This window comes from Protopterus annectens, chromosome 10.part0 (assembly GCF_019279795.1).
Source record: "Protopterus annectens isolate FY-2018-M chromosome 10.part0, PAN1.0, whole genome shotgun sequence".
In the NCBI taxonomy this organism is placed as follows: Eukaryota; Metazoa; Chordata; order Ceratodontiformes; family Protopteridae; genus Protopterus; species Protopterus annectens.
The window spans coordinates 1,417,736,650-1,417,751,910 of record NC_056744.1 but is presented as its reverse complement, the minus strand read 5'-3'; the positions used below and the strand labels follow the sequence as shown (position 1 = coordinate 1,417,751,910).

The window sequence follows — 15,261 nt, the reverse complement described above, 5'->3', positions numbered from 1 at the left end:
ACATGTTGACTTAGTGGTCTCAAAATGTATGACGCAAGCAGGTATATTATTAAGAACTACTACTCTGAGAAATGATCAATATTTGATTCACCTATATAAAACATTTATGAGACCAGTAATGTTTTCATTGCCTATAATAGTGAACAATTAAATAGACTCAAAGCAGTACTGAGAAAGTTTCCACAAAGTAAAGGCTTTGTCATACTAAAGTTGTGATGATAAATGTAAAAAGCTGGATCTTTTCTCTGTTCAACAATGTTATTTAAGAGGAAAGTAACTATAGCTTGTAATGCATCAAAAAATGATATTTTTATTAGCTACTATGAATTTAGGCATCAGGCATAGTAGTAAAACTCAAAAGCATTCAAATAATAAATATAAGGTTACAAGTTATAAGACTAGAATATTCGATAATAATATATTACACTGAAACTCTTTGGAATAAATTGCTATCGTGTATGGGTAAGTCTGCTTTATTGAACATTTTCAAAACACAAGTTTGATGTATAGATGGAAAACCCTGGGTATATAAATCATAATTTAGGGAGTTAGTGTTCCTGGATGACATTAGGGTTGGAGCACTGTACACTGAACCCATGAATCTATGAACATACTCTGAATTTTTCTTCTGTGAATACCCTAAATCTGTATATGCTTATAAGTGTAATTCTAGAAACTATGTATTTAAACCATTAAGTAATAAAATAGGTCTACTCAATTAAATAGAAAAATGAGATGCCTTTCAATGTTAAAATACTTATTGTTGGTAGTCAATCACATGTTTATGGCACAGTGAATGTCTTACTGCATTTATATGAAATACTAGAACATTCTTTAACAAAGGCATAAAAAGTGCTCTACTATATTGTAGAATTTTATTTATCTATTTAATTATTAATTATTATTTTTTTTGTTAAAACATTAACTTTATTAAATTAGCAAAAAAGAAAAAAAATGTTATGTACAATGAAATAACAGACAAAATTAATAATGGATCATATATTGTTAAAGATCAAAATCATTTTTTCTTCAATGTGCAGGGTAAAAGACTAAGCGACTTAAGTAATAGCCAAAAACATTCTCATACGGATACTTCATCAAGAAGTGGAATTAGCAGCAGTAGCAGCGATAACAGAAAAACACATAAAAGTAGTCAATACTCATCCGAACATAAATCTTCAGAAGAACGTCGCCATGGAAAGAATCACATGAGCTCTTCCACATCAAAAGAAAGCAGCAGTGGCAGCAGTAGTAGTAGAACCAGCAATGAAAGCCATCAAAAGGTAATTCAACAGCAGTACTGTAAATATTTAACGTGGCATGTAATAAGACATATTTAGTGCAATTCAACTAGACTATGGTTAAAGAGAATGGAAAAATAAATAGATGTTCTTACAAATTATTTCTATAGCTTGTCTGTTTTTATAAATATTATAAAAAGCCTTAAAAGTACCTAGCCTTTAAACTGCATCAAAGGATCAAGGAGTCTATAATCAATCATGTCTCCTTTAATAGAGATGCAAACATCATAGCCAATACATCTAAAATTCATCATCTTGTCACCCCAGCATATCCAAAAGAAAACATTTACATCTGATATCATTCAAAATAAGAGAAAATGGAATTCAGTGTCTCACCTTTTTCCTTTTCTGTGGCTGATGTGATCTTGGAGGTTGCATTACAGCATCTACAGCAATCAACTGATGTACTAATATGTTGATAATGTGAGCTATTGATTACGTATGTATAACATTAAGTATCAAGAAAACAGTGGGGTACAGGAGCACTTCCAAATCACTATACATACTTATCACATACTGTTACTAAAGCTTTATGAAACATGCTTTCTTTGGTAACGTAATTAGCAGATGAAGACATTAAGAGAAAACAAGAATGAAATTATGAAAGCCATTGTAAGAATGAAAGTTTAGTTATAATGAAGCAGGGATAACCGTGACATCCATGTCCAATGCAAATAAAAATATACATCATACACATTCAAAAATAAAAAGTATAAAAAGTCCGCACTTCCAAGAAGTAAATGTTCCCATGATAAATGGGAAATAAACAAAGGTAATAAAAAAGCGGTCCATTCACGGAAACAAACCAAGGCAGTCTATTGTAGACAAAATACCACAAAAAGATTCCACGTGTAATAAATCCAAAATACGAAAGATGGCTGGAAATCTTTGTCTATTTATTGGTATGAAACGGTAAGCGCTTTCACCAATCTGGCTTCATCAGACCGTGAATCACAAGTGAAAATAAAACCATTTATATAATAAATGAATTATGACATCACATCCTGCCGATAAATCAATTATTCAATAGTCAAAAGATTTTGTTGATGTACAGTTAACTGTGGATCATATTAACTTTATGTAAAATGGGCAGTGTACAAGCAGCAGATTTTCTTTAGTTCATAGTTTAGATTATGTCGCTAAAGTTAACAAACTGCAGAATTATAAAATGATTACATTCAATATAATTGTATAAGGGTGGCAAAGTGGCACAGTGGATAATATTTTCTCCTCACAACAAGAGGATATCCTGTTCAGATCTTAGCTGGTGTGACTTCTGTGAAGAATCTGCATGTCCTCCTCGTGATTCCATTGGTTTCCTCTGTGTGTTCAAATTTCTTCCCACATTGCAAAGACACGCAGTGAGTGGACTGGACACTCTAACTTGCCCATTGGTGTGAGCATGCAGGAGTGTGTGCTGTGTAGAAGGACAACTGTGGCTGAGCTAACCATTTAGTAGTATGAAGCCAATCTAGATGATTGCACTGCTGAAGTGACACCTTAAGCCCATCTGCAAAAATGGGAAAAAGGGTTGTGGAATGAAGGATGGATATAACTGTCACTTGAGATACCAAGAAATAAGAATAAGATGGAACCTAATATAGTACAGAAATGAATTGAGTGTAAGCTGTATGAGGTTAAAGTAGTGGGATCCATGTAGTCATATGAATAGTACTGGTGTTGAATTATACAGGAGACAGATTATACAGTGCGGGCAAGATAGCTTTATGTTTGGGAAAACTAATTGCACAAGAACTAATACTCTTGATACCTGCATACAAATTATTAAACTAGACCAATGTCAAAACTTCTTATGTAAGGTCCATGTCACTGTTATATATAATTAGGAGGGGGTGGTGTGGAGGTGCCAGGAAGCTTGCCCCCTGCATTTTAAAGGTTTCGATATTTTGAGTTCTTGATATTATGAGCTATAGATGTGTGTGTGTGTGTGTGTGTGTGTGTGTGTGTGTGTATGTATCTATATATATATATATATATATATATATATATATATATATTTTTTTTTTTTCTTTTGGCTGCTCCCATTAGAGCGCTAGTTTGGATGGGTGCATCTCAATGATTGTGTCTTTAGACTAAGAAGTAGGGGAGAAAGGAATATTATAGCTGAAGAAGAGATAAGGCTGTATTTAGTTTGTAGGCAAAAGGAAAATAAGAAATGAAGAACTTAACAGAACATACTAGGGTGGCACAGAACGTGGCTGCTGGTTGGGTAGTATTACTTTGCAATATAAGGAGCCTGGATAGGAAGACTAAGAAATGGTGGGTAATGAAGCAGGAGGGGAGGGTGTACTTTGCTGGTAGCATCATAATGGGTTCAATACTAGTTTTCAGAACTACGGTGCCCATGTCATAATTCAGAAATCATAACTTAATGCTCAAGTTCACATACTTTCAAAACACAGGTGCTCAAGCTTATCAATTTATGAGCAAAATAAATCGTTACAACCTTACTTTATTGCTTTCATTCTAGCATCATTGCACCTGAGAAAAGGAGCAATTAGTTAAACATAAGATAAAATTACTTGGATCTTTCTCTGAAAGGCTGCACTCCTGGACAAGCAAAATCATGCTAGAATGTGATGGAAAATATATCACTCCTATATGCAGGTAGCAAGCAAGCAAGCAAGCAAAAGTGAGCAGTAAGTATTCAAAGCAATGAATCTCGGTGAACTGTGATTTGATCTATGAATGATTGAGCATATGACTGAAAGCTCTCAAAAACAGAATCATGTTGATTTACTGATGGAACTTTCAAGTGAGTTGCAGTTCAGAAAGAAAAGCATTTGCTGAAATAAAGCCACTGTCAGCAAAGCTCAGATTGCTTTCTTTTTTGCAATGAGACAAGCCCCCTAGGCTCATCTAATCTAGATACCTACTTCCAAGTTGTACAACAGTGGGGTAAGGAGCATACTCCACTAGTACTAAAATGTGTTTCTCCAAGTTTGCATCACAGGAGTAGTGCTCACCAAAAGAGTACTTGATTGATTAATTAACATACTCCTGCAGAAACAAAGAACTGTGACTTGTAGGAAGCATGAAACTACTTGGGTTGGCAGTCATTTGTTCAGAAATGACAATAAATAGAGAAGTGGAGGGGCAAGCCACAATTAATATTAAGAAAAACATCAAATGTGAGGTCACAGAAGAGGAGAAACATCACACCACAAGGAGTACAAGGGCCCTGGTATTTTCAGAAAATACTGTAGATCAGTATACAGCATTGTCTCCTAGCTACAATTATTTATTTTATTAATTTTATTTTATTTATTTAACATTTGGCAAGACGATAAGAGAGTGCAGGAGAGATGAAATGAGTGGTTTAGAAAGAAAAGGATAATAACTATGATGGAAATGAATATGCCAGGGGCAGTCTGGGAGTTTTTTTTTTTTTTTTTTTGACCGGGCAATTGAGCTGACCCACAGTCACTTTTTATTCACAACCCAAGCTCAGAGAATAGCAACAGAAAATCTCACAGACTGATATAGTGATACTTAGTACTAATAAAATATAGCAATAACAAATGATTGGGTGTGGTATATTGAAGATTTACGCATGGTTGGTGTGGTTTAATCACAAGGGTGAAGCCTGAGTGATTAAACAAAGGCAACCATGGGTAAATCTTCAGTATATCACACCAAGTAGATGGTTATTACTGTTATACAATGACATTATTTAAGAAACAAATTACTTACTTTTTTAAAATAATGTCTTTGTAATATGGTGCCATAGTGTTCTGCTTTCATTCTGTATCCTGCTGCTTTCTTGACATACTGCACATGCATATGGGACTTATGTTCCTACACTCAGACAGTACATCATTGCTTTGGAATGGAAGCAATGGAGAAAGGAAGATGTCCATCGGTGCTTTTTCTTTTTTTTTTTTTTTTTTTTTAAATCCTAACAGTTCAGAGGTATTAGAGAGAAAGAGCAGAAATACAAGGAAAATTGGGTATGTTTCTTTAATTTTGCATAATGTACCTGATTGTCCTTGCATTTTCTCTGCCCTCAGTAGCTACCTCTTGACCTCTTAGCTCAAGAAAACTGGAAATCTGTAACATGTATTAATAGAAGAGAGTCTGACCAACCGGATTGTTTTTCTACTGGTATATGCTCTATTTACAATGGGCACACTAGTTGGACTGACCAATCAGCGTTCACATTTTTGAATGTTAATAACCTGTCATTGTATAATATTTAATATTCCATTCAGAGAGCAACAACAGAAAATTTCACAAACCAGATGTAGAGCAAGATAGCACTAATACAATACATATTATTCAAATAATACAATTACACTGCTTAGCAATCCGTTTATACAAATGCAGAAGTTTGAAAATAAAGGGCACATGGTTATTTAATAAAGTGTGGTCATGCATGGTTATTTAATAAAGTGTGGTCATGCATGGTTATTTAATAAAGTGTGATCATGCAGTTGCCACAGTGAAGGCTCTAATTTGAAATGCTATCAATCAGTATCTCTGAAGCATTTGCAATTATTTTCACACACACACAAAAACTATTTCTTCACCTAATATTAAAACTAACCCCCCCTTAACACTAGCTGCAAATTTGTGTTTGCAGTGGCAGTGTTATGGGAAGGTTGTAATGACAGTAAGGTGTAGGGTTCGGTTGAGGGAAGGCACCCTGCCCTCTTTAGTAAAGGGTGTAACCTTGATACTGCTCCTCCTTCCAACCCTAACCCTACACCTTAAGATCATTAAAACCTTCCCATAACATTTTCTTCAAATCCTAATTTCTTCTCGGTTTGAAAGGCACCCCTTCCCAACTTTTTACCAGCATTCCACCATCAGCACTCCAACCTGCCCATACTAATATATCACTAAGTATCCGTATCATCCTTAGGAACAGAAACATTGATTAGCATATATAGTTAGGAGGGTGTTATGGGCCTAATTCCCTGCTGCTACTTTGAATTTTTTAGTGGAGTATTCAAATTAGGATTTTTTGGGAATTTCTATTTTTTTAACAAAGACGTTGAGGGAAACCAGACTTATGGTTTATATTCTTTTGGAATGGTATTTTTGTTTATTGATGAGTTATTCTGGAACCAAAATAGATATACTGGGATTTACTATAACATTCTGCAATGAATTTTCTGAGTAAGTTTCTATAGCTTTGCAGACATCTGGTAAAGCAATGCATTTTAAATGTAGGGATGGTTTAGTATTATTGTTTTTTTTTTTTTTTTTTGTTGCCCTAATGCCTCATGGTACTGGCCTGGCCCCCATTGCCTCATGTCTACTCCAGCTCTAACAGCCATCCTTCTATTCCCAAGATTCACTATTTGCTGGGGCTGGTCGTGGATCCTAAGGACACTCTGGGGGGCATGGCCATTTCTGCTTTTTTTGTTTGCTTTTTATATAACCTGCACATGTTCCCTTCACTTTTCCCCACAACCTTTGGTCATTGACTATGTCCAAGAGTAACTCCCCTCTATGGGCCATAACTCTCTTTAGAGATCATCATTGAAGAGTGCCCTCCTTCTGAGGAAAGGTGTGCTCATCCCTCCCTGCCACTCAGTCAGTCACCTGAGTTGCTAATTGTACCCAGATAAGCTGAGCTAAGTTTTCATGGTAATAACTGACCTGTATAAACGTCTACATAACTCATTTAGCAGCATATAAATTGCAGGCTACAAGAATTGTTATAAGTATATTGTTAAGATTAGTTATTTGTTTTGTTATTATCACTATTTGACAGTATTCAAAATACAGTAACACAGATTTCATACTTCTTATATCAAAATTGATGCCAGATGCTTTGTTCTGGAATGTCATATCAATGTTTCGCTCTACTAATATTTATACATCTATTTTATTCCCTAAATATTACAGAAACTCGGAGGCCATTTGTTGGATCATGTGGATAGACTCCCATTTCCCAAGAACAATAATGCAAATAGCAGCAGCGATGATGAGTCTTCCCAAGAGGTTTGAAAGTTTAAAAATCAAATCTTACAGCAACTGGACAATTAATGTTATCCAAATGTATAATATTCTGCATAACCGAAATGCAGTCAGCACATATCCTGTTATCCGTTATTTTACAGAACTTTAATATAACTTTTTTTGCTTTTTATTTTGTCTAACATAGATATAGTTTTGTGCAGTACATACAGTTCTGTACTGATCATGCATTTGTAACTTTTTCTTAATAAACTTCATGTTCTTTTGCAAGATGGTTTCTTCACAGAAAAATCTATAAGTGTGCTGATGTTTTATTTCCCTCTAATTTATTTTTTACCCACTGTACTTATAGATCACTTTCCCTGGAGATCATTCAAGGCCATTATTTACTATTATTTTTCAAGCAAAGAGCAGCCATCACAGGCAACAAGGCTACCAGACTACTGTTTACCAAGATCTTAAAGGACCAAAACCGCAAGTGCAGATATATACCAAAGAACTCAACAACTCGAGTGCATGGAGGGCTTGCACAGGAGTTAAACTGCTCAGCAGTTCAAAGGCAGTGGTAATGTTTCATTAACTTTAATGTTTGCATATCATTTCTGTCTTCATACTAGTCCCATTTAGATTTATATACTCTCTTTTCAATCATGTAGGCAGTTTTGAAATGGGGTCAGAAATGCAAAGATTACAATATTGCAATTAAGGCAGAAACTGGTCACTTTGCAAATAACCCAACTTTGCAACTTAAGCTGCAGTGGAATAAAATTCCTCAAGCAATAACAGCAGTCGTAAGAATGTAAGAAACATTTATATATTTATTAATTAATTTATTTATTCATGTGTGTGTGTATGTATTTATCACATAAGCTTTAAACTGGGTTTTGTTTGTTTCCTCAGGACTGCTGAATATGCTCCCGGGATTGCCTTTATGTTAGGTTTGACTCAGATGCATGATCATAATCCTTCTCATCAGCTTTCAGTAGCTCTAACTGCAACTTCTCCAAGAACCTTGGATTTAACAGTCAAAGCACCCTTGGTACATAATAAGAATTGTTTTTTAATGACAATATAATATCTAGAGTGTCAAAGACTGAAACTTCTTACTTTTTTTTGCAGTCAACATTCTGCTACAGTGGCCTGTGGCTTCCTTTTGCATTGCCATTCAGTAAAAACATGAGTAGCACCCAGCTACCAGCAGCTGTGGTACGTGCCCTAAGTAACATACCAGATCTAATAACAAATTCAGATACAGGTCAGTAGTCTAAATTTCCAGAAACTATTCTGTTTTCCTTGAACAATGAAGTAGAAATAATAGCAAATGTAGATACATTTCAAGAGTTCTAGCTCAGTGTTGCATGTTCTCAGTGAGATTCTAGAAATACTAATAAATATGAGTACAGGTGTTATCTGTGAAAATACAAAGGACCTGTTAGAAAAAGCAGGGATAATGTGACTGCACAACTGTTGCCTCTTGCTCTGTGCAGATGCCACTACCCCTCTTACGCCTTCACCTCCTCTGTCTCACTCAAGATCTCTTCAGTTTTTCTGTGCATCACAGCTCCAAGTTATCAGTCCATGGATCTACAGCTTCCTCCATAAATAAGACTTCCTTGTGCCTGTTTTTAACCTTGTACATTACGTCCCCCAATTGTGTCCCTTCCTCCATCCTCTTTAACTTTTAAGTACTTCTCCTGCCTTTTGATTTGCAATCATTCTGTGTGTCCCTGTCATATTCCTTCCCTTATCCACTATATTTCCATACTCTTGACAGTCTTTCCTTATATCCACCTTTACTAGCCTAGTTGATTTGTCCTTTTGAATAATTCTGTGTAGTATCTGAAGACTCTTTGTATACACTACCAGTGTGCCCATGTAATGACTGAAGAGAGTCCAAGGACCAGCATACCTACTCAGTTAGTAAAGGAATAAGTAAAACATATCTGCCAGCCTTGTTTATTTGTCTATGACCCATCTCCAGGATTGCATCTCTCCCTCCAGCTGTGGGAAAAACAGGGTCCCATAAAATGGCATAACTCTGGCATCTCAGGAGTCCACTCCCCTTTTGCGGTTTTGCCATATTCCCTGTTAGCCCATGTCACTCTTTTGTTATCTTTCTTTTAGTGGTTTATTCTAGGTCTAATCATAACTTTTAGTACTCTCTTCTCATCCAGTCCACTGTTGCCTTATATCAAATTTCAAAGGTCACTGCAAGATTATTTGTCGCTATTTAAAAAAAGATTATTTGACCCTAAAAACATTACACTCTACTTGGTATTACTGAATTTTAATCTTCATTTTCTGCCCATTCTCTAAACCTCTGTATCCCACTACTCACCCTTCATCTTGTAGCAGTGCCCCAGTGTTAGTCTCAACCATGAATAAGTTTACCCTGTTTCCTATCTTCTCCAAGTATCCTATTCATATATAATGAATGACACTGGTCTAGACACTCCCCTAATTATCACCCTCTCCTCAGTCATTTTCACTAACTTTCACCTTATACCTTCCTCTTCTCAAGCCATTCACGTTCCATGTCTTAAGCCATTGTTCCATCCCTGTTCCTCTTAGTTTGACCTTTGGTATCCATGAAGAACCATGTCTACTGCCAGGTTAAAATACAGAAAGACCCCTTACAGCAGGTCACTTTTGTCCATCTCCATAGCAAACCAGTCATAAAATTCTAGTAGAATGATCTTTTGCATTTGAAACAGTGCTGGTTTACATCTCAGGGACACTAGCCTCCCCATTAGGATAGCTTCATTAACATTCTCTGCTTTCTAAATCAGATTATTTTATAGGGTCACTGTTTGTTTTCCCTCTCCTGTGAGATTTGGTAGCATTGTTACAATTTTTTTATTGCAGAGGCATTCTTCCTGATTCAGGGCAAAAAGTATACCTCTCAAGTGTCCCTGATTTTCAGGGACATCCTTGATTTTGACACAGATTTTAGCTCTGTCCTTCTTAATCCCTCCTAAAATGGGAGAAAAGGTGTTGAATTAAACTTACTAAATAATTATAGTAATTAGATTTATAGACTTCTTATATTTTAGAAAATAAGTATTAATTCAGCGGTTAGCGTTGTCGCCTCACAGCAAAAGGTTCTCCCGTTCGATTCTCAGCTGGAGAACCTTCTGTGTGGAGTCTGCATGTCCTCCCTGCAGTCGAGTGACATTAAAGACATGCAGGTAGGTGCGAGCATGAATGGCGTGCCCTCTTTAAAGGTTGGGTGTTGGGCTGGCAACTCGGCACCATAAAAATCTACTGCCAATCATGAGCGGACCGGAGTTCCGCTGTGGCGACCCCTAACCGGAAAAAGCCAAAAGTCTTTTTTGTATTAATTCACATTTTCTTAGTCTGTCAATGTGTCGAGTTAATAGGACTAATACTGTAAAAATATTCCCAGTTATTTCTGGATTTGTCCCTGATTTGTTGAAAGGTATGGCACATAGTGAACAGACCTTCTTTTGCAAATGTAAATTGTTTTTCTTAGTTTAGAAAGTACCTTTGAGAACAAAAGGTACCACAGGTGGAGGATGTATCACAATATCTTGAACAACTTTATTTCCCTTTTCTGTGTCACCTGCACGTGCATTCAGTTTCCCAGTTTCTACACTTTTTCTTTTTTCTCCTTAGACCTAATGCTCACATTATGCTGCTGCCCTTCCTTTTTTTTTTTTTTTTTTAATATTGCTCCTCCCCGTCACCCGTTCAACCACCGATAACATCTGACTGTTTTCACTACCACTCTGGGCTCCGCCTTGAGTATTCCTATAGGTCCTTCCCAGATCATCTTCAATATGACTCTTCACTAGGCAGGCCTCCCAACTTCTTTGGGGGGCATATCCTGATGGCTATAAAAATCATAAGGAGCTGGGGAACAAGGATTCCACCTGGCAAGGTACAGATAAACACAGGGAGACATCTTACTTTAATAACCTGTCACAGTTTGTAATGTCATCAAAGCATGGGACTCATGATTTGAACATAACGCAGTGGATATCTGTCACTCAAAATGCATTGAACAGGTTTCAATAATTTGAGTTTTCAACATTTTTGTATTCAGTATTTGGAATGTATTCCATCTCTTTTTCCTTAAGTGTTTCTCCTACATTGCAGTCTTCCCTCCTTCATTTCTCCATGGTTGCTTCCTTCTACTTAAATCTCTCTGTCTGTCTGTCATTCTACTTGTAAAGCAGCCTCTCTGGTGCATTTATACTATGTGTACTCAAAAATGAGCATGGAAATGTGCTATAGCACACTTAAGTGCCCCAACATTTTACTCTGCACCACACACTCATTTCCACGATGGATGTGAAGCACTGTCTGCCTCTCAAGTGAATTTCAGGTGCTATTCATATCAAATAACTAGCTCCATCTTCCACAGAATGCCCTACAAATTACTGACAACAGCCCCTCCCCGAGTTCCAATCGAGTGGTGCGAGACTTGGGAACACAGGTTGATAGCAATCTGAACTTTGACCACCAAGTTTCCACAGTGGTAAGAAAAGCCTTCTATGTAGTACACAAGGGCATAGCATCCAGATCAAGGGATGTTATAACACCATTGTACTCGACCCTCATCAGACACTAATAGAGTATAATGCACCCTTTTACATGTACCATACCAGACACCTGCAGCAGCTGGAGAGACCTCAGAGGTTTCTCACTAAGAAAATACAGGGACTCCAAACCATGACCTACATGGACAAAGTGAAAACTCTGTCATTTTACTCTGTATCTTACAGGCTGCTGAGAGGTGACATGTGCCTATAGAGCAATCTACGACCCTGCCCTAATGGAAATGCTGCATATCTGCAAGTCAAATGACTCAAGAGTCACTTGCTCTAGGGATAGGGACATTAACAGAACATACTGGAGAGACAGACATGTCTCCCAGAGACTGCCGCTTCTCTGGAATAGACTTCCTCTTCATGTAAAACAGAGTTTCTCATTGACCCTGTTCAAACGCAACCTAGATAATTGGATGAGAGACCGCAAATTCACCCTTGGGGTGGCACCAATGTCCCTCATTGATAGGGGTAATCAGTGTTGGTCACAGACATGCTCTGTTCATAAATTCATTCTGCGAACTACCCAAAAAAGAACAAATTGGGATTAACATGGCTAGGCTTGTAAAGACTCTATCTCCTATGAACCTATGTGACCCGTATAGAGCTCAGTCTGTGCAGAGGCAAATTATGTTCATATCTCAGGTCTATTTTTATAGACACATCCAGTGTGCAAAAGTTAGTTATTACTAAAACTTGTTACTAAAACTAATTACGAAACTTGCTTCATCTTACCATAATATTGCTCGATTTGCCACAGGATCGCAGTTTAGAACTCACCACTGTCTGAACTTAAAACAACTAAACTGGCTTGAACTTCCTAACAAACTTACTTATCAACAGCTCTCAATAGCTCACAACATTCTATATCAACCATCCAAAACACCAATACTCTCTAACCTCCTTACTCCCTACAACAATCTGAAACAACTACGATCTTCAAACAAACTACTAGTTAATAGTACCAAACCCAATAATGCTGCAGGAGATTGTCTTTTTTCCAACTCAGTTGGCAAAATGTGGAACAAACTTCCACTTAATATCTCATCTTTGTCCACTCTTCCACTCTTTAAAAAACAACTGAAAATCCATCTTAATAAACACTGGCTTTGCTCCTGTACCAATCCTGATTAACCTTTCTTCCACCTTTCCTCTACCTCAATATTTCCCTCTCACTATAACACATCCTGACTGATCCCCATGGACATAATATCCTTGTAAATACAACTTATCTCATATATACTATGGGAAAAAAAAAAAAAAAAAAAAAAATTTTATGACTATATTATTTTAGACTACGGGATGATATTATAAATTGCGTATTGCAATTATTTGTTTTGTTTTGATATGTGTATCTTCTATGTATTTTTTCTGTATTCCCCTTACTTGTTATAACCTTTGGAGCTTTCCTCCCCGGGCCTCCACTGAAAATGGACATATATCCAGCTGGACTAGCCCGGTCAACAAATGTAAAATAAAATAAATAAATAAATAAAATAAATACTATTGTGTTTACCGTGATTAACAGCTAGCACTGTGTGTAAGCCTATTTCAAGTAATGCTTCATAATCCATATGTAGCTTACAGAGTACAGAATAACTCATTAACTCTTCCTTTATATATTAGCATAAAGGGAACTGAATAGGTGATAAAATAGTTTTATCATTCTAATCTTTACAAATGAGTGCAAATGCTGCCACATCTTACTGTCCCCTTCATCACACTTCAAGTCAAGTATACTGGATCAGAACCCGTCTGTTACCATTCTCTTCTAGGAGTCATCTGACAAAGTATACTGGATCAGAACCCGTCTGTTACCATTCTCTTCTAGGAGTCATCTGACAAAGTATACTGGATCAGAACCCGTCTTGTTACCATTCTCTTGTAGGAGTCATCTGACAAAGTATACTGGATCAGAACCCGTCAGTTACCATTCTCTTCTAGGAGTCATCTGATAAAGTATACTGGATCAGAACCCGTCTTGTTACCATTCTCTTCTAGGAGTCATCTGACAAAGTATACTGGATCAGAACCCGTCTGTTACCATTCTCTTCTAGGAGTCATCTGACAAAGTATACTGGATCAGAACCCATCTGTTACCATTCTCTTCTAGGAGTCATCTGACAAAGTATACTGGATCAGAACCCGTCTGTTACCATTCTCTTCTAGGAGTCATCTGACAAAGTATACTGGATCAGAACCCGTCTTGTTACCATTCTCTTCTAGGAGTCATCTGACAAAGTATACTGGATCAGAACCCGTCAGTTACCATTCTCTTCTAGGAGTCATCTGACAAAGTATACTGGATCAGAACCCGTCTGTTACCATTCTCTTCTAGGAGTCATCTGATAAAGTATACTGGATCAGAACCAGTCTGTTACCATTCTCTTCTGGGAGTCATCTGACAAAGTATACTGGATCAGAACCCGTCTGTTACCATTCTCTTCTAGGAGTCATCTGACAAAGTATACTGATGTTAACATGATGATTTATGATTTACAATTAACAAATTACATTAGTCTGGAATTGTTTAATTATCTGACTGTTTCATGCCCTAGAATACCTCAAATTTATGGTAACCCCAAAATACATCAAGATCTGCTAAATCCACCCCTGAGGCCTATAGTCTCAGGTGGTGGATGGATAACAGAACCCACTTCCAAATATCTACAGAATATGCTAGGGAAGTATTTAAAAACTTGTAATACAGTGTTAAAAAATATTGATGACTTCCTGGAATGCCTGTATAAATGGCAGTCTGAAAATAATATGGACAATTGTATTATGGTTACTTTAGATATTACATCCCTATTTACTGTTATCCCTAATGAATAAGGGGTTAATGCAGTAAGGAATTTTCTAAATAATGAAATAAAAATGCACAGTAGGGAAATAGAAACTTTATGTGCACTTTTAGAAGTAGTATTGATGCACAATGTATTTATTTTTGATCAGAAACTATTTCTACAGCTTAAAGGTGTTGCGATGGGTACATCAGTGGCAAATACTTATGCCAATTTAGTACTATATGAATGGGAGAAAGAAGTGCTAATGCATAATGACAACCCTTTAAATCAGATGGTAGTTTTTTACAAAAGATTTGTCGATGACTGTTTTTTGTTATGGAAAGGTACACTACTAGAACTTGAGGAATATGTGCAATACATAAATAGTTCGACTGATTTTTTGAGATTTAAACTAGAAGCTTCTAAGGATAGTATTAACTTCCTGGATGTAACACTTTCAAAAAATAATAACAAAATAACATCAAAGGTATATAGGAAAGAGGTTGACTCTTTAAGATATATAACTAAGAATAGTATGCATGCACCTCATATTTATAAAGGTGTTATGAAATCACAATTTATTAGACTGTGTAAGTTAAACACAGATGATGGTAATTTTATTGAGCAAGTTAACAGCATAGCTCAAGAGTTCCA

General features: G+C 36.5%; 1 protein-coding gene across 1 annotated transcript in view; it reads left to right on the top strand.

The window, feature by feature from the left end:
• Window positions 1-15,261, top strand: part of LOC122813623 (vitellogenin-like) — a 487,128-nt gene that overhangs the window by 338,263 nt on the left and 133,604 nt on the right. The window contains exons 23-28 of the mRNA XM_044086038.1: window positions 1,041-1,283; window positions 7,179-7,274; window positions 7,603-7,815; window positions 7,907-8,049; window positions 8,151-8,289; window positions 8,370-8,505. Coding sequence (XP_043941973.1) covers window positions 1,041-1,283; window positions 7,179-7,274; window positions 7,603-7,815; window positions 7,907-8,049; window positions 8,151-8,289; window positions 8,370-8,505 — 970 coding nt within the window. The remainder of the gene's footprint in view (window positions 1-1,040; window positions 1,284-7,178; window positions 7,275-7,602; window positions 7,816-7,906; window positions 8,050-8,150; window positions 8,290-8,369; window positions 8,506-15,261) is intronic.